The following is a 20779-nucleotide window of genomic DNA, read 5'->3' on the forward strand; positions in this document are numbered from 1 at the left end:
AACGTGGTATGACCTGCCACATATCATCTATCCAGGTCCCAAGTTTCTGCATCTGTGAAATGGAGACAACAGTTTGTACCTCACAGATAGGTGATGATTAAAATTACGTAATATGTGAAATGTGCTTAGCATAAAATAGACGTTCAAGGAGTGCTGGTTACACCAGAACTACAATCTAATGCAAACTGCCTACTTTATAAATGGAGACAGGCTGGGCATGATAACTCATGCCTGTAATCCTACCACTTTGGGAGGCCGAGGTAAGCAGACTGCTTGAGCCCAGAAGTTAAAAGACCAGCCTGGACAAAATGGCAAAAATCTCTTCTCTACAAAAAATACAAAAATTAGCCAGGTGTGGTGCCCACACGTGTAGTCCCAGCTACTCAGGAGGCTGAGGTGGGAGGATCACCCGAGCCCAGGAGGTCACGGGTGTGATGAGCCATGACTGTGCCACTGCACTCCAGCCTGGGTGACAGAGCAAGACCATGTCTCAAAAAAGAAAAATAATAAATAAATAAATATATGTGTGTGTGTGTATGGAGACAATGAGACCCAAGATACTATAAAACTATCCAGGCCACACAGCTGTGTACCTCAATGTTTTTTTGTTTTGTTTTGTTTTTTTGAGAGGGAGTCTTGCTCTGTCACTCAGGCTGGAGTACAATGGCGCGATCTCTGCTCACTGCAACCTCCACTCCCGGGTTCAAGCCAGTCTCCTGCCTCAGCCTCCTGAGTAGCTGGGATTACAGGCACCTGCCACCACGCTCGGCTAATTTTTTGTATTTTTAGCAGAGACGGAGTTTCACTATGTTGGCCAGGCTGGTCTCAAACTCCTGACCTCATGATCCACCCACCTCGGCCTCCCAAAGTGCTAGGATTACAGGCATGAGCCAGTGCACCCAGCCTGTACCTCAATGTTAATGAAAGCCATTGTTCTCCCAGCTCCAGACCAGTGCTCTGTTTACAGCATACCACTAATTCTGGATAAATGGGACACACTCCTGGAGTTCCCTATCTTTCTTTCCATTTTCCTTTCTAAGACTGATTTTGGGGAAAAAAAAAAAAGACCAAGACCTCAGTGGCTTTACTTTGGTAACTATTTAGTATTAAATTTATCCACAACCTTCCTTAACTCTACTCTCATAGTGCAATCCATATCCCAAAAACGGCAGGACACTGTTACCACGGCACACCAAGGAGAGCCTGGCTCTGCAGCTGGCTCATCACTGTGCCTGAGAGCTGCTGTAGGTGGCAAGAAGACACTGCTGGGAAGTTAGAGAGCTATGATTTGTGCATTTGAATGCATGCGCATTTTTCCTTAAAAAAAAAAAAAAAAAGACTTACAAAGTAGTAATAATAGACTGCGGGTGGTGAGTGGAACTGTAGATGTTGTAAGAATGGCGGAAGGTTAATAGTTGCTGCAGGTGATGAGACCGCCATGGAATTTATGTTAATATTTTCCATACATTGTATACGATTTGAGAGTTTTCCATTATGAAGTTTTGTTTTGTTTTCAATAAACAACATGGCAAAGTAACAAAAAGACAGCAAATGCACAGGTCTCATGGATCCGAGGAGATGAAGCCGATAGATAAGCAGTCAATAAAACTATAGATTTAGAAAAAAATTGTTTGAATTCTGTATTATTTTCATTAAAAAGTGACACTTCAAGTATAGGCATATCCTTCAGTCATAACAACCACAGTCACTTTTCCCAAGTATTATGAAAACATATTAGAATGAGATAGCTGTCAATCCACATATGGAGGGCTGTACTACACTAACAGATGGACACATTCCTCCCCAACACACGACAAGAAGAGTAAACATTCCCTTTCTCCTCTGAGCACTATTACTCAGGTCTATTACTCTTCCTGGACCTCACCCACAGACAGGTGAGGCTGCTCTTATGAAAATAAGCTTTGTCTTCTATACAGAAGTCCAGGCAATTGAAGGATCGATGGCAGGCTATTTCCTGGGCCCAGATGGCTCCTTCTACCCCTCCTTGGCTGGGCTACACATTCACACCCATGCCTAGAGAGGAACCTCAGCAGGAAGCTGGGGCTGCACCAGCCACCTGACTGATGCCTCCATTCCAAGATGAAGGCCCCACATCCTGAACCTGAAAAGAAAGAGCTCTCAATACAAATCCTACGTCTTACAGTGATTCTACCCAGTCCTTCGACGGAAGAACTATTGTACTGGGCTGTCTGAAGAGTTAGACACTACCTCTGTCCTCAAGGAGATCACATTCCAACAGAGGAGTCAGGTACAGTCATCAGTAACCAAAGGACCAGGGGATAAGGGCTAGAACAAAGGCATAATCTTAGAACTATGGGGGCAGAGAATGGGAAGTCTGTCTTGCTGGCAAGGGAGAGAGATGAATGGTGCAGGAGGGCTAATGGATACCAGCATCTGATGACTGCAGAAAAGCAGGTAAAGAGCAAAGAAAGGCTATGGCATTTTTCTTCCTTCATAAATATACAGGCAACAGTCTTTCATTCTACCTAGAACTTTTCAGAAAAGAGTTGCAAATGAAGGGACAAGTCCTGAGAAATACAGACTCCAATTGTTTGGTGTGTTAGTTAGCTTTGCAGTTCTTTAGCAAATGTAAATAAGAAGATAACTCAGAAATAATACAAGAACAGGTTTCAGGAGATCCAATGCCTGTAAAAGTCCCCAAGAAACTGGTCCCATTTTCAGTTCAGAGAGGAAATACAGGGAAACAGACAGGCAGCAGGCATTATGCAAATTAAAACTGTAATCTTCACCACACTTAATCCTGCCAAAGTAATTATGGTTCTCTCACATTTTACAAATCAAGAAACACTAGTCCACACGGAGTCAGCAGGAAGGGTTTTTTTTTTTTTTTTTTTTTGGGAAATAATCTAGTGGAAGCCAGGAAGCATGCAGTAATGACAAGACCTCTGGCAAAACTGCAGTGCATAGAACCTCCTATGGGAAATCACCCGCCGGCTGCCTGGGGTTGCTACAGAAAGCATGGAGCTGTCCTGCTGCTCTTCTGGGTGCTGGAAAGAAATCTCAGAGGAAATCAGCAATCACCCTCCAGCCACAGATAGTGACCAAAGAGCCACAACCCACAACCTGATGTCACAATCTGATATCAGGATGCTCTCTCCTACAGAGAGACACCTGTCATTCAGTGATTCATGCAAGCATCTGATCCTCAACACTGGGTTCTTTTAAAGGCCACCACTGATCAAAGATGCTAAGAAGCCAGATGAGCAGAGCGCCTACAGGGTGATTTTGGCACAGAAGCAGAGGTAGGTCTACCCCAGGAAAAACTGCCAATTCTTTCAGGTTTGTTTTTGGCTTAACTGCCTTTCCTTCTCTGAAGGGAGAATTCCCAAATTTATTTCTAGCCCAGACCTCACTCCTGAACTCCAGACTTATATTCTATTGCTTACTCTACATCTCCATTTAAAGGTCTGATGAGCACCTCCAGCTCAACAATACTCCTGATCTATGCCCTGCACCACAATTCTGAGCCACTCACAGCCCTCCCCATCTCAATCAACAGCAATTCTGCCAGGCGCGGTGGCTCATGCCTGTAATCCCAGCACTTAGGGAGGCAGAGGCAGAGGCAGGAAGATTGCTTGAGTCCAGGAGTTCCAGCCTTGACAACACAGTGAGACTCCATCTCCACAAAAAGAAAAAAGTTAATAAAACTGAAAGAAAAAAAAAAAATCAGTCTCAGTTTCTAGTTTTCCTGTTTCTCAAGCCAAAATCCTTGGCGTTATCCTTGACACTCCCCTTCCCCACTCTGCATCAGCAAATACTGTTGTTGGTTCTGCCTTTAAAATACATCCAAAATCTCACCACCACTGTTGCTAACACTCTGGTCCAAGCCACCAGCATCTCTCATCTAAACTACTGCATTTGAATCCTAATTGGTCTCTTGCCTTCCTCCCTTGACATATCAGCTCCTCCAATTTGTCATTAACACAGAATGATCCTTCTGAAACCTAAGTCAAATCATGTCGCATCTCCACCCAAAACCCTCCAATGGCTCCCATTTCCTGCTGTCAAAGCCAAAGTCCCTGCAATGGTCTGCAAGGCCCTATTTGACCAATTCCCTCGCCCCTCCCCAATTACTCTCAGCCCTCATCTCCTACTACTCCTCTTAGTCCTGCACCCCTTACTTGCCCTGCTGTAGCCCCCCCTGGCTTCCTCGATGATCTCTACATCTGCCAACCATGTCCCATCTTAGGACCCTGGTCCCTCAGCCCATTTCTGCACATAGCTAATCCCTCATTGCTTTGGGCTACGTGTCATTTTCTGAATGAAGCATATCCTAATCACCCTTTAAAAGTTGCAACCAACCCATCCAGTCTCTTGCCCCAATCCAATCCCCTTGCCCTGTTCTGTGTTTTCCTCTAGCACTTATCAGATTTGAATAATAAACCATCATTCACATAATCATTATGATTACTGTTTTTCATGGGCACTTGTGAAACAAAGCTTCACAAGAGCAGGGGTTTTGTTTGTTTTGTTCTGGAAGAAAGCCTGGCCCACAGTGGACACTGAATACATTTGTTAAACACGCAAATCCAACAGGATATGAGGTACGTCAGAAAGGAGTATTTCAGAATTCAAAATCTTGGAAGCAGAGCATTCCAGGTGATCACAAGGTACAAGATGTGGCCACAGGTGTGGGTTGCTGCAGAGTTGTGCAGGGTGGAGGAGGAGAACAATGAGAGAGAGGCCGGGAACTGTGAGGTAGGGCTGCTCAACAGGCTCTCAACAGCCCAGGATATCCACACTACACGGGATGAAAGCAGGAGATCCAGGGGTAAAGAAAATGGTGATCTAGATGTGCGAGTCTCCGAGGAGTATGCAACTATATCCTGGAGGCCAACAGCTACCAGTAGCTTTTTTATTTTATCTTTTTTTTTTTTTGAGACAGAGTCTCGCTTTGTCGCCCAGGCTGAAGTGCAGTGGCGTAATCCCAGCTCACTGCAACATCCGCCTCCTGGGTTCAAGCGATTTTCGTGCCTCAGCCTCCCAAGTAGCTGGGACTACAGGCGTGTGCTACCCAGGCGTGTGCTACCACACCTGGCTAATCTTCGTATTTTGGGTAGAGATGGGGTTTCACCATGTTGGCCAGGCTGGTCTCAAACTCCTGACCTCAAGTGGTCTCTCTGCCTCAGCCTCCCAAAGTGCTGGGATTACAGGCATGAGCTACCACACTGGGCTCCAATAGCGTTTTTTAAAAATCTATATATTTATATTTATAATATATACATATATTTATAAAAGTATACATTTACTGCTAAAAAATTTTCGAAACCCCTGGTATAATACAAACTGCAAGTTGCCCAATGACTATTCCTGCTCCGGCAAAGGAGATTCGCAGAAACTTCCAAGGAGCAGGTAGTATTTTACAAGCATGGTCACTATGTGGGGTCTCCAAGTGCCTCCCTCAGGAACTTCATGTCCCCAGGTTCCTAAAATACAGACAACCCACCCTCCCTAGCAGGCCTGCAGTTTAAAAATGATTGTATCTGGGCCTGCTCCACAACTGTTCCCTCAGAGTCTTTGAGGATGGGGTCTGGCATCTATTTTAACAAGGCCTCCCAGTAATTCGTACACTAAAGTTTGTGAACTCTGTTATTACCAACTTACTTATTTATTTACTCAACAAATATCCAATGAGCACCCATTACCCACCAGGCTGCACTGGTCCGGGTGCCTGAGAGGAAGGAGTGAGTGAAGCTGACCATGCAGAGTTAAGCCTGCCCCCATACTGGAGAATTCAGGCTTAACTCACAAAACATATGGACAATTCACACCTGTAATCCCAGCACTTTGGGAGGTTGAGGCGAGATGATTGCTTGAGCTTAGGATTTCAAGACCAGTCTGGTCAACATGGCGAAATGCTGTCTCTACTAAAAATACAAAAATTAGCTGGGCGTGGTGGCACATGCCTGTGATCCCAGCTACTCAGGAGGCTGAGGCATGAGAATCACTAGAACCCAGGAGGCAGAGGCTGCAGTGAACTGAGATCACGCCATTGCTCTCCAGCCTGGGCGACAGAGCAAGACTCTGCTGAAAAAAACAACAAAACAAAACAAAAAATAGAGAAGAATGTGAGGTGGGGAGAATGGGCTAGTATAGTAATTCCAGGACAAGCTATCAAGAGCCTAGAATAAAAAAAGGAGGATAAGGAAAACAGAGGAAATAATAACAGAAACGTGTGGCTGACCAGATATTCAGATGAAGAAGAGAAAAAGGGACCACAGAGGACTCTGTGACTTGGAGCCTGGATAAAAGGAAGAGAGTGTGAGAAGCATGAAGAGCTGTGCTGACAGTGCCCGGGGCCCAGGCGTGGAAGGACTGTCCCGTGGGCGCAGCCAGAGGCAGCTGGAACCCTTGCACTGCAAGCTCCCACTGAGCTTCAGGGATGGAAACAGGAATTGGAAACCATGTATATTTTTAGTTTAATACCTTCTTAGGCTTTTACGGTTTTCTTGGAATTTTAGTAGACAAAACTAATTTACTCCAATTAAATATATGATGATGTTGGGGCTCAAAAATGGATATCCCCAAATACAGTACTTTGACAGGCTGAGCTGCAGAAGCCTCAGGAAACCTCTCTGCCCCTCCCCACCAAAACTCTGACCCTCCCAAACCACAGCATGAAGTTGTTCTCTAAAGTTCCCTTATCAGCCATAAGTCTAGATTACGCTTGTCCAACCCTCGGCCCAGGATGGCTCTGGATGATGTGGCCCAACATAAATTCGTAAACTTTCTTAAAACATTGTGAGATTTTTTGCGCTTTTTTGTGGGGGGGCTCATCAGCTATCGCGAGTATTAGTATATTTCATGTGTGGCCCAAGACAATTCTTCTTCCAGTGTGGCCCAGGGAAGCCAAAAGATTGGCCACCCCTGATCTAGATCCACCAAAGAAGAAAACAATGACTTCTGGTGCCTTCTGTAAGTTTTTATTAACTGAACTCCTACCGCACTACTGCAGGAAGAAAGACTGCAGTCTGTCAACACACCTAGACAGACTTTTGTCACAAACCGCTGTCTGCCCTGCGGATCCAACAGACTTTATCTCAGGCCACTGTATGTTCTTCAAGTCCATTAAATTCCCCTAAAAATCATTTACCATCCCTCAAAATCATCCACACTTTCCCACTTCCCTTTCCCCTAAGAAGTAGGGCATATAAGAATATGCACCCCCTCAGGATATTGGGCATTCTGTATTTTTTCCCCTGTGCACACAGATTTATATGCCATTTCTCCAATTAATCTGCTTTTTATCAAGTGGTTTTCAGCAAACCTTCAGCACACAAAGAAGTTTTCCCTTGGCCTCTACAATGGCATTTTCATTTTTTAACGTACTTATTTTATCCAGTCTAGTTGTACACTACAAAACAAGCTTCAAAGTGATTAGCATGCAAATCATCCTTTCCTAATAGTTATATTAAAATTAAAATAGTATAAAGTTTACACATTATAAGGACAACGGTGATAGTTAAACGTCACGACAACAATAAAAACTAGAGAAACTGAAATACCCTTGAGTTATTTCTGACAATATGGATAAATCAAATTATTTAAGTGAGATCAGCCCACAAAAATCATGTTCTGGTATCATAGACCTTTGCAGGCCATATAATCATCCCTGCACAGGGTTTAGTTATGTCCATGACAATCTCTAAAAACAGTCTGAGATTGGGTAAGAATTCTCATCTGATTATCAATCATAATCAAGGAGATTTCAGCTAGTAGATTTATATTTAACATCTGGAAACTCACTTTTTGTGGATATATTCTGAACACAGGCTCCTTTACATTTTTCCCCCAAAGTAACTGCCCAGATTTCACTGTAACCATTAAAAAATGTAAAGTGAAGGAGCAAACTAATCATCAGTACTGGTGGTTCTCTTTGCTCATTTTTCCTTTGGAAATTTAAACAGTGCTCTGTTAACAAGTAAGCTTGAGGTTAGGCTCCTCTCCGCCATTCGGCAAGTAATTGACGTACAATGGTTAACTATTTGTCTGAGCACTGAATCTGAATGACCTAGACTTCCTGGAAAACAGAGGTTTCCAATTTCACCATGGAGCCATGGTCCTTTAACACTCTTAAGTGAATCAATAATGTGGGAGTTATCAATGAGCTCCATTACACAGAGCTATGAAAACGCCACATGAATCTGAGGCGCAAGGCATTATGGGAGCATTCATATTTTAAAAGGAAGCTTGCTGTTCAGGTCCCCTGGCCAACTAGGAAAAGGGAAGGTTAACTCTATCTATTGAGGATCATCCTGTAAGTAAAGAGCAACCAGAACATCTTGAATGGTACACACAATACAAGCTTTTGCCTTCTGGTCTTTGCCATCCCTAACTCTGCTTAGAGAAGTCTCTGATTCCTGCCCAGCTCCATAAAGCTAAGCCCCGGAACTGCAAAGTGGAGGGAGCAAACCAGAAATGGTTTGCAAAGTAACTGTAGGTGTTGGATTACAGGTAGGGTTTCCTTGCCTTTAAAGATCTCCCTAGGGGATATAAACACCTAGGTAGATTGAAATGCTATCAGATTTAAAATACTAATGCATACTACTCTCCAAAGTTCTTGAGGCCACAATTCCAAAGAGACTTTCCCCTTAGCTACAAATAAAACTAAAACACCTTTACTGTTCCTCCACTTCCACACCCACCAAGCTAGGCTTGACCTGGGTATTTGTATCTACACAAAGTGGGACAAGAAGCAATTTCTTTAACACTCCTTCTGATCTAAGCACCTAGTTTTCAGCATGATCTGGACATTTGGTTATTATAGCTCTAACAATTTTATCAATAATCCTAAACGACACCATCCTCTTACTATGTGGAAAGCACTGTGTTAAGCACCTGACAAGGTGGTTGCAGCTATTGTAACCATCATCATCATTTTAACTGAGGCTCCAAATGGCAGAAAACTTGCCTGAGGTCAAGCCGCTAATCACAGGCAGGACCTAAAATCAGGTCTGTTGAACTCTAAAATCTATGCTCATAACCACACACACACACACACAAATCATAAGGAGCTCAGAACTGCAGGGAACATTTCTCCCCAGGTTACCCTTGAGACAACCTTGCCCATGTGACTCTGACATAAGACCCAGAATCAGTTCCAGTTGTAAACCCTCTAAATGAAGAATTAAATCATTAAACCATTTCACGCCAGGAACCTCCAACCCAAGACACATAGAAGTCCGCTGGCACCATCAAGTTTTGGCCATCTTCCCTCTCTTGCCTCTTTTCTCCTGCCTTCTTCACCTGATGCCTGGCCTGACCTCTGCTGCCCCACAGGCTGTTCAGAATTATGTCTGCACCACAGATCACTTCTCATCAGCAGTCCCAGAGCCCCATGGTGGATGGTGTGTCAGCTGCAGGACAGGAGACAGCAGAGGCAACAAAAGGGAACAGACCTATTTTTCCATAGCCTTTCACTTCCAGGCTTGCAATGGGCATCCACACACAAGTGGTCTCAAAAAGGCAATGACGTCACCACTCTACTGACCTGGTTTAAGGAATTAATTGTAGTCTATTCTTCAAGGTCGATGATCTCTTGTCAGACTGAGCTCTGTGTCACACAGGGAGCTCAGTGGAGAGCAGTGACAATTCCATGCAACCCTCCATCCACAACTAGAGGAGGGGCAGGAGCCTGACTCAGGAGGCACAGAAGTGACAGCATCCTGGGGTGTCCACATGCTTACCCAGCCACAGCCCCCATCTCTCAGGACTGCACCCTCCTGCAGGCTCCAAGGAGGTGGCTGCATTTCTTACAATGATTTAGCACCAGTCCTCACTAACCTGGGGGTACAACCAGATAAAGCAAGGATGGGAACTGAGCGCATGAAGGAGACCAGCTGCAGGCAGCCAGGTCAGAGCAAAGCTAGGTGGGGTGGGCCTCAGTGATGTGCAGCGAGTGTGAATGAGGGAAAAGGCTTGAGTGTAGAAAGAGCAATGGGACAGGCACGTGGACAGGAGGTGAGAGGAGCCAACCCCAGAGAGAGGCAGCTGGAGAGAGAGAGAGGAACGGGGCAGGAGCTTCAGGCTCCCTGAAATCTTGTAAATATGAATGTGATGATTTCTTTTCAACGACTGCCCCTTCATATGGTTTACTCTAGTGGGTTCCTGGCTACCAAAGATCTGTATCTGAAACCATCTACAGCACTCTCCCCTCATCCACTGCTTTGCTTTCCACAGTTTCAGCTATCCACGGTACAGAACAAGATATCCTGTGAGACAGAGATCACATTCACTTAACTTTAATTATAGTGTATTGGTATAATTGTTCTATTTTATTATTACCTATTACTGATAATCTCTTACTGTGCCTACTTTGTAAATTAAACTTTATTGTAGATATGTATGTATAGGAAAAAACATAATGTATACCAGATTTGGTACTCTCCAAGGCTCAGGCATCCACTGGGGGTCTTGGAATGTATCCCCCACAGGTAAGGGAGGATAGTTGTATATAAATGTGTAAAAAATCTTTTCTAACATTCCATTTTTTCAACCCTTAACAAATTATAATCGGGGCTGATCTTAATATACTCGCTGGCTCTTGGACATTTCTAGGCTAGTGTGTCTCAACTCTGGCTGTGTGTGTACACACACACACTCATATACATAGACTGCACACTTAAAAAAAAATCTACCTAGGAGATTCTAAAGTACAGCTAATGTAGAGATCCACTGCACCAGAGTGAATCCACCGTATTTCCCAATGTAGTCAAGAAAAAGCAAATTCAAAAACATTAGGTGCTTTCCCTAAAAGTCACAAAACATAGACTTACCAGAAGACACCTCAGAAGTCATGCAGCTAGATGACATTTTATTGTTCCAGGTTTGAAACAGTGGAATGTGAAGCCCAAAAGTGTGAAGTGTCTTGTTTAAGAGGGCTGCTATGGTTTGAATGCTTGTGCCCTCCCAAACTGATGTTGAAATTTAATTGCCATGGTAACTGGATTAAGAGGTGGGACCCTTAATGGGTGATCAGGCCATGTGGACTCCACTCTTATGAACAGATAATGCCTTATCTCAGAGAAGCTTCTTTATCAAAGAGGGAGTCTGCGCCTCTCTCCCCTCCCTTGCTTGTCCTTTGGCTTTTTTGGAGGAAGGCTTTGAGCAAGAGCCTTCCTCCCGCCTTTGGTTCAAGAAGCCAGCCAGGAAGCAGAGTAGTCATCATCAGACACCAAACATGCAAGTGCCTGGATCTTGCATTTCCCAGCCTCCAGAAATTGGGAAAGAAACCTCTTTCTTTATAAACTACCCACTCGCAGGTCTTCTGTTACAGCTGCGCAGAACTGACATAGTGAATTAGTGGGAGTGCTAGAGTCAGAACTAATTTTCCTAGTCCAAAAGGTTTTGTTTGTCTTTTTTGAATCACATCTTTTAGATAAAATTAGAAAGCCTATTATTTAAAGCAGCCCTAACAAAAAAATCACTCTGTTATCCAAATAATAATCTCCTAACTGTATGTGTTGAGACTCTGGATTCCTGTACATAGGCTTCTTAAAGTAGAGCAGATTTATAGTTTCAACACAAGCCTAAGCAAAATCCAGTACAGAGGGTAAAGCTGCTATCAAAATGAACAGTGCAATTCCTAAAGCCAGATTTTGGAGTCTTATGTGGGATTATCAACACTGAAGAGAATTGTTACTAAATTTGGAGACAGAATGAGGAATAGAAGCAGTAATATAAGGTAGGGAATGACCTTAAAGGGAAGCTCTAAGTAATCTCAGGACCATATGATTTAAGTGACTTTCGCAGGGGAAAAAATGCTTTTTACACCAATATGCCACAGCATCATTAGAGTTTTAAGACTTGATTTTGGTTTTTGGAGACAGGTTCTTGCTATGTTGCCCAGGCTGGTCTCAAACTCCTAGGGTCAGAGATTACAGGCATGAGCCACCATGCCCAGCTAATTTATTTTTTGTAGAGACAAGGTCTCACTATGTTGCCCAGGCTGGTCTGAGACTCCTGGGCTCAAGCAATCCTTCCACCTCAGCCTCCCAGTAGCTGAGACTACAGGGAGGTCTCAGTGAGGCTGTGTCACCGTGCCTGACCTAAGACTGAATTTTAGAGAAGACTGAGCCTCTAAGAGTGCCCTAAATGAAAACAACTGTGCTCAGAAAAGAACACATTAAGGAGTTATTGCCCATTAACACAGAAAATGAAGTCATCTGCCACATCTTTTGCAAGTGGATTACCGGGGAAAAGCAAGGCCCCTCAAAACAGAACCATGGGTAAGAAAATTGTGGTGAGAGGAGAGTGAGAGCTCAGATTCTGGTACTGATAAAGAGAGAAAACCTGCAGAACCACACAGCGAAGCAAGCCGGAAGAGCCAGGTATGGCAAAAGAGCACTTGGAAACAGGCTGAAGGTGGACCAAAGAGAAGGGCTCTGAGTGGATTCCCAAAATGGACTGTGCCTACTTCAATTTCAACAGGTCTGTTCTTAAGAGTTACATTCTTCCTGTTCACATACTGGCTGCCTTGAATTGCAAGCCAACATTCTATTTCCTTTCTAGAAAGATCACTGTGCTTTCCGCTTAGGTCAAACAGTATTCATAACATTTCTGTTTTTCTTTTTTCTCTTTTATTTTTTTGAGATGGAGTCTTGCTCTGTCGCCCAGGCTGGAGTGCAGTGGCATAATCTCGGCTCACTGCAACCTCTGCCTCCCGGGTTCAAGCCATTCTCATGCCTCAGTCTCTTGAGTAGCTGGGATTATAGACGCCTGCCACCACACCCAGCTAATTTTTGTATTTTTAGTAGAGATGGGGTTTCACCATGTTGGCCAGGCTGGTCTCAAACTCCTGACCTCAAGTGATCCGCCCGCCTCAGCCTCCCAAAGTGCTGGTATTACAGGTGTGAGCCACCACGCCTGACACATTTCTGTTTTCCTGTTCCCTAATCAGTCAAACTCAAGCAGAAATTCTAAGCTTTCTTCCCTTAATGGCATCGTAGTATTCCCTCTGAAAACGCTGAGAACAAAGAAGTTAGGTTATTAACTTCAACATGCCCAGGAAAGTAACATGCTACTCAAGGAGAATTCCACCCTGGGACTGCTGGCCATGAACACCATTCACAACGAACAGAAGGTGTTTTTCAAGGGTTCCATGACCTCAGAGGATGCCACTACAGTTTTGCTGTGACATGGATTTTCCAATTATGGATCCTGTGAATCACCGACACAAAAGTTATAAAACAGCAAATCATAGTTACGTATTCAAAATGCCTCTGAAATCTATTCCATCCTTTTACAACAAAAAGAAACAGCTTGCGATTAACGATACTTCAAGAATATGTAGTACAGGGTCTGGCACAAGCAGAGCATAAATAAATGTGTGTTTAACAGTTTGGGGTTTTTTGTTTGTTTTGTTTTTTGAGACCGGGTCTCGCTCTGTTGTCCAGGCTAGAGAGCAGTGGCGCAATCACGGCTCACTGCAGCCTCAAACTCTGGGGCTCAGACAACCCTCCCACCTTAGCCTCCTGAGTAGCTGGAACTACAGGCACACACCACCATACCTGGCTACTTTTACAAATTTTTTGTAGAGATGGGGGTCCTAACTATGTTGCCCAGGCTGGTCTTGAACTCCTGGGCTCAAGTGATCCTCCTGCCTGGGCCTCCCAAACTGCTGGGTTTTCAGGCATAAGCCACCACACCCAGCCTATGTTTAATGGTTTACTGGTCAAATGAAGGAATAAATGAAATATTAAGTCTCTTGTAATTTGCCTTTTGTACTAAAGGCACTGAAAAGTCTTATTTATTTTCTTCTCTCTGCATCTGCTTTCTCTGACTGTATCGTTTCTCTGCCTACATTACCAAATGCCTCTCTCCTCCACAGCTTTTGTCACCAGCATCAAAAAGAAGGATCAAAGACGACTTCTGTGGATGGTATCAGCAAACACCGATAACAAACTGAGTTACAAAGGTCTCACTCTCCTGTTTCTCCATTAAAATATTGCAGCTAAAATACTCTGCCTCCTTTACACCTCATTCTTTGGGCTATTTGCTTGTTTGGGTTTATAGTTTCAAATCAGTCTGATTCACTGTCTCTTGAGTCATGCTGCCACTTGTGCACACACAGTCTAAAACTGCTCAGCCCTAAGAGAATCCCCTGGAAAGATGTGTGTTGAGGAGGCTGAATCTGCCTACTCCCACCTTAACCAACAGGCAGCCTTTCCTGCACAGATTAATCACTTCACTTCCCCAACTCAAGTGACAATATGCTCCAATAAGGTGACCCTGATTTTCAGTGTCCTTTCCACAGATATGTCTAAGTAATTTCAATTCATTCCCTCAATTGCTTGTATTCACAACATACTTATACTACTTACCAGTAATGCAAACATAAAACAAGTCTTGATCTTGGGGCTCTCCATCATGCTCAATGAGCTCTCCTCATTGTTCATGCCACTCTTCCTGGCTCCTTCAAACCCTGCCTCTCCGCTACACTCTCTTCAGTAACTTTTCAAATGTTTAAAATAATCATCTATTGGCCAAATGGCAACAACCACCTTTCTTACCAAATCTACTTCCTCCTGAAACCCTTACTCTGGATTACATGCCCATCTTAATACTCATCATCTGAGGGGATTCACTGTCTTTATCCAAGCATAAGGGGTCTGCATACTGGTAGTATTTACATCTGTTTCGAGGGCTGGACAGCTCACTCTAGCATGCATAGGAGCTGGCACAGATAGGTAGTGAGATAAAAGATGTAGAGACATACAAAGGATAGGTTAGTATTGTTTTTCTCTTCAATACAGACCTTTCAGTGTCACAAGAACACCAATACAATGAATACAAAGGGGATCAGGCCTCAAGCCAATACATCTGGCCCTTTTTTTGTCTATGTTGTACCTGTGGATATTAAACCCTGAAGATAAAATAAGATCCAAGTACCTGTAAGAGTCCAAATTAGGAAAAATTAAATTTACCCCACTTATTTATGGGGCACCCACTATGTGCAATTCACTCAACAAATACCAATGAGTGCCTATTATTTTAAGACACTGTGCCAACTGTCAGGAATAGAGAAGACATAGTGTCCCTGCCCTCAGAGATCTTTCAATTTAGTGGAGATACAGTTAAATAACAGATATAGCAACACTGTGATAACTCAAGCAAAGGGGCCAAGTACCAGGTGCACAGGGAACACAAAGAGTGTCCTAATCCAATTAAGATCCAGTCAGGATCCATTGTTCCTAGCACAGGAGAAGAGCAGATACAAAAGGCTAGGTGTGAGCAGAAGAGTGGAGCAAAGTCCTGAGTGTGGGGCTTTGGGGCCTGCAAGGCACTGCACCTTACAGTCCTCCTGGCAGAATAATCTAAGTACAGAGACGGAGATGACTCAGAACAAGGCAAGTTGTCCAATCAGTGTCCTGGGGAGTATGGTTAACTAGGAGGACAGGAAAGATAAAGATTCCCAAAGAAGACATGGGGGATGGCCGGTGGAAAACAGAGTCTCACCCAGTAACAAAAGAATGGGTACACGGGATGGAAGGCATTCCTGCCATGCACTGACCTGAATTAAGCTGTAAAAGAACAGAGAATAGGGTATGTTCCAGGCAAGTTAGAGCAGAAGAATCATACTGAACAGCAACAGGAAAGTGGTTGAGGGGCTGACTGGCTTCAGAATTAGGTAACCCCTAAGTCAGCAGAATAACCAAGACACACAAATGCACCTCTTGAAGAATCTGATAAATATGACAACCATAGCAATGGTGCCATGGCAAGAGTACTAAACTGGTAGTCAGTCAAGAGACCTACTGCTGATTTGCCGCTAGACTATCCTCCTGTCAGATGAGCTGGGTGAACATGAGCAGTGTCCATACATGAGTTGGGAAATAAACTTAGCAATTCACAACCACCATTCTTTTTTCTTTTTTTATAAAAGTGAAATAGGCCGGTCATGGTGGCTCACACCTGTAATCCCAGCACTTTGGGAGGCTGAGGCAGGAGGATCACGAAGTCAGGAGATCGAGACCATCCTGGCTAACACGGTGAAACTCTGCCTCTGCTACAAACACAAAAAATTAGGCGGGCGTCGTGGCAGGCGCCTGTATTTCCAGCTACTCGGGAGGTTGAGGCAGGAGAATGGCGTGAACTCGGGAGGCGGAGCTTGCAGTGAGCCAAGATGGCGTCACTGCACTCCTGCCTGGGCGACTGAGCCAGATTCCGTCTCAAAAAAAAAAAAAAAAATACAGTGAAATAAAATAACATATTCTGCTACATGTGTTGCCCATAGAAAAATCATTGTTTTGTGAAGCATTAGCTTCAGGTATGTAGATACAGACGTGTATGTGTGCTTGATGAAAATGTAAAATGTGTTTTACTGTGAGGTCACAGTCAAAACAGTTTGAAAAGCACAAGACATGAGGATTTGTAAGGTTCCTTCAAATTCTAAGCTTCGCATGCAGCCTTTAAATTCTAACCTATTTTACAGGTGAATAAATTAACTTAGATATGAGTTGTGGTATAACATTAAATAAATCATGGGCAATCTTTAGACATACCATCAGATAATTCAAAATTATCCAAAACAATTCCCCTTAATTCAACTGATACACCATCAGATAATTCAACATTATTCAAAACGACGCCCCTTAATTCAATTAAATATGACCAAAAAAAAAAAGTCTCCAGGAAATAACTACGCTCCACGTCTGCTGTAACACAGACACACCTGTATATTTGGGGCAAAGGGCCAGTCGCGTGAAAGGCTTTCACTGTAATGCAAACACGCACACACAGGAGCAATGTTCTATGGAAATTCTTTAAAAATCTACTCAAGGTAGCATTTTCATGTTTCAAATTTTAAAGATCTAATGCCAACCTTATTTTTAATACCTTTGCCAACAGCAAATTCTAGCAAGCTATCGACTGTGTGTGACACATACTTTTGAAACCCTTTACTGGAACAGGTGGGTTTTAACTACTTACAGAGTCTGACCCAATGCATCTGCACATGATACATTCTCATCTACCTAAGCCACTTTCGAAAAGCTATAATCCCAATGAGGGCATCCCCTTCAGGACTTCAGGAAGGCATAAACATGCAACATACAGCAAATACTAAGTACTTCCCTATTGGACAAGCCATTTTCCCAGACAGGCAAGGAGTCACTTAGGAACATATGCTTGAGTACGAATGAAAAAAAAAGATCATTAACGTTGGTGATGTGCATAAGCCAAGCAAACAGGTTTTAGATAAAAACTATATAAGGGTCCATGGCGACAATAATGCCTGGGGTACTTCTTCTGGGGACTCTTTCATCTGAAGAAATCAAATCTCATCATAGACATGGCCTCAGGCTATTTTCACCATCACTGCTATGAGGCAGGTCGGAAAGGTCACAGATACCCAAACTGGAGCACAAACAGGTAACCTGACCTGCCCACGTATCAGACTTTTGTCTAATTCTGAATAAAAGTCAGGTTTTTGGTTTGCTTGTTATAAAACAACCAGGTCTAACCCCTAAACCATGCCCCCAGTTTGTGCCTGGCTCACAGATGGCCCACCCTAAACACTTTTCAGTCCTTCTGTGAATGCTAATTCAAGGTCAGAGATTTCCCAGCCCCTGTAAGATTCGAACTTATCCTGGGCTGTTATGGAGGCAGTGTGGAAGGTGCCAGGCCCATAGCTACCAGCTAACTTCCTGCCCCACAGTGCCACTACTCTGCCCCACCAGGAGGCAAACTCCCCGCTCCACCAGACCCTCCAGCTGCCTCCAAGGCTGCCCAGACATTGTCCTGCCGGCACTTTACAACCAGAAAGTCTTTTAGAGGCCATCCTGTCTCACCCACTGACTTTACAGGGAAGGAAAGTGAGGTCTAGAAACCCATGTGCCTTGCCCAAGGTCACTTCAGCTCGTGCAAACGAAACACAAACCAAGTTGTTTTTTTCTGCCTGGTACTTAAGCACCCACACGCTGCCACTAGCGGTGACCGGAGCCACAAAAGACCCAGCCGGTAGGCCGGCGGCACACAGGCGAGCCAAAGCCGGCAAAAATCCTCTGAGTCCGAGCTCTCCAGGAACCGGAACGCTGGCGCGGCTTTTGGAAAAGGTGGGAGCAGGCCAGGGAGAGACAAGAAAAGCGAATTTACGGCGGCCAGGGGGCTCTCTGCTGGCCCGCAGTCCCGGAGGAGGGGCCCCTGTCCCGGCAGGCCGCCCCAGGGACCCCAAGAGACCTCCACCCCGCCTCCCCAGAGCTGGAAGCCAGGACTGGAGAACCCGGCGGACTCACCGGGTGCGCAGCGCCTGCCACGCGGCGTCGATGTCGGCATAGAGGTTCTTCTCCGAGGGCTTGCCCGAGCTGACGCCGTAGCCCGAGTAGTCGTAGGAGAAGATGTTGCAGTTGATGCGCGAGCCGAGGCCGATGTAGAAACTGCACATCTGGCCCAGGTCCACGGCGTTGCCGTGCGAGAAGAGCAGCGTGTAGCGGCTGGAGGGCGCGCAGCGCACGAACATGCAGCCGAGCCGGTTGTCCCGGGCCGTGCGCGAGAAGAAGACCTCGACTGCGTCCAGCTCGCGCTGCGAGTACTGCCAGTCGGCGCGCTCGCTGAGGTGCAGGCTGCACGCGCCGGGCCCCGCGCCCGCGCCCTCCTCGGGCTGCTGCGGTGCCGGCTGGGCCGCAGCGGCAGCGGCGACGGCTCGCAGCTGGCCTGGGCCGGGCGGCGCGCCGGGGCCGCGCTGCTCCGGCGCAGCACTGAGTGTAGGTGGGCTCGGGCGCAGGTATTGGCAGCTTGGCGGGCAGATGCGGTGTGGCAGGGAGGGCAGCAGAAGAGGCCGAGCACAGCTCCGCCCAGCGAGAAGCCGTTCCATCGCTGGGGCCTGGCTCGGGAGTCGGGACGCCCCTGGTGCCGCCGCCGGCCCGCGTGCTGGTCTGGCCCGGGTCGAGGACGGAGGGCAGGCGCCGCGGCTTGATATTGAGCGGGCAGGGCTAAGCGCGGAGAGCGGGCGCAGCCCGCCCGCCGGCGGCAGGAGGAGGGGAGGCGAAGGAAGGCAGCTTTTTGGTTTTTTATATATATTTTATTTTTGGGGCGGGCCGGCCCGGCGGGCGCGGCGCTCGTGTCTTTATAGGGCGGTCAGCGCGGGCCCGGAGGCCCAGGCGAGGCGCGGGCGGCCTGGGCCCGCGCGCGGCACACATATGTTCTCTGTCTCTCTCTTGCGGCTGGCCTGCCGCTAGTGCGCGCCGGTCCCCCGCTTCCCTTTCCAGCTCCGCTCCGCACGCCGCGCCGCCGCCGCCATTGTTACCGCGCGGCGGCGCCCCCGCCGGGACACGGCGCAGGGCCGGGCATCGGGGCGGGGCTCCGCGGGCAAGGGCGCGGGCACCTTCCCCGGCCTGAGAAGCATGTTCTCGACCTGCGGCCGACGGGGGCTTCTAGGAGGCTCCGGGGCCCGGAGGAGCTGGGCGCCGGGGCTGGGGACTCTGCCCCCGGACAGCTGGGCGGATCCGCAGAGGGGACCCTGGAGGGGTGCATGTGTCCCGGGGTGGACCGCTCCCCTCCCCTCCCCTGGGATTCCCTCCCCCAAATCCAGGTTTCTCCCGTGGATGAAGGTTCTTGGGAATCTACTGAAAACGAAACTAAGGGATGGACAAGAGTTGGAATGTACCCGAAATATTTGGCTTTCTCATGTGTGCTGCTTTCTGAACGGCTCAGTACCAAAAGTTCTTGGCACCGTAAGGGGTACCGGGGTTGTGGGATAGGGCGGTCATCAGTGTGTTTCCTATTAGGAGAGGCTGTTTCTGTGTAGATAGCAACAGCGTTTACTTTCTAAGGGCATGGTTTTACCCTTAGTACATTTCTGTACCTATACAAGTCAGCTGTTAGAACAGGAGGGTACTGTATTTAGCAACAAACCATGTTGAGGTTGTCATTTCTAGTCCCACGTGTGGCAGATTTTCCGGTAGTAAGTATATACTAGGTATTCTTTACAGTGTTTGTGTCTCTGGAGTTGTTTCAGGTCCAGGATTTTTAAGTGGTCTTAGTCATGAACGATTCTTATACTGCTTTAAATCCACTGTAATCTTGGCAGCCACCTTTACATGATTTTTCAAATATAACTCTCAGTGCCTTGAAACTGTGCTCTGGTGCCAATTTCCACAGAGCCTTCTATACTTCCTTTTTCCTGCCTGATATGGCAGCTGAAGAATTCCCTTTCAGGAACTGACAGGAGATACCCTTCCTGGACTGCCAGCAGGGCAGCTGGAGACTGGGAGGTTGGCACAATCCCTATACTGGATCTGTTGTTTTAACTCACAGATATTCTGAGAATTTTACCTTTTGTTGTGGCTTTCTACAGAACGAGTACTTTGAGCACCCTCATCTAAATGAATTGTCCATACTGATTTCATTAACCTTCAGGACCTCGCTTTTAATTTTTTCTTTTTTAAGAGACAGGGTCTCACTCTACTGTCCAGGCTGGACTTCCAACTCCTGGGCTCAAATGACCCTCCGGCCTGCCTCCCAAGTAGCTAGGACTACCAGCACACGGCACCTTGCCCAGCCAGGAACTGGGTTTTAAAAGACCATTTCTTCACTAAAACAATTTTAGTTGTTTTTGAACTATTCAAATTTGATTTTTAAAAACCTGGTAACAAAGCCTGTTCAGATTGCATATTTGAAGTCTGTTTTGAAGGTTTTCACAGTTGGTGAAACTATTCACATAAAGCCAAATTTTAGCTTTGCAGGTTTAAAAAAAAAAAAAAAGTTTATACAGCTGGGCACAGTGACTTACACCTGTAAT

At 45.8% G+C, this 20779-nt stretch overlaps 1 protein-coding gene across 1 annotated transcript in view; it reads right to left on the bottom strand.

Moving 5' to 3' along the window:
• ABHD17C (abhydrolase domain containing 17C, depalmitoylase) overlaps positions 1–18990 on the bottom strand; it is a 60847-nt gene extending 41857 nt beyond the window's left edge. The window contains exon 1 of the mRNA XM_017886866.1: positions 18276–18990. Within this exon, the coding sequence (XP_017742355.1) occupies positions 18276–18853 (578 nt within the window). The 5' untranslated portion in view covers positions 18854–18990. The remainder of the gene's footprint in view (positions 1–18275) is intronic.
• Positions 18991–20779: the final 1789 nt, after the last annotated feature.

Source organism: Rhinopithecus bieti, unplaced genomic scaffold, assembly GCF_001698545.2.
Source record: "Rhinopithecus bieti isolate Rb0 unplaced genomic scaffold, ASM169854v2 scaffold_15087, whole genome shotgun sequence".
Taxonomy (NCBI): domain Eukaryota; kingdom Metazoa; phylum Chordata; class Mammalia; order Primates; family Cercopithecidae; genus Rhinopithecus; species Rhinopithecus bieti.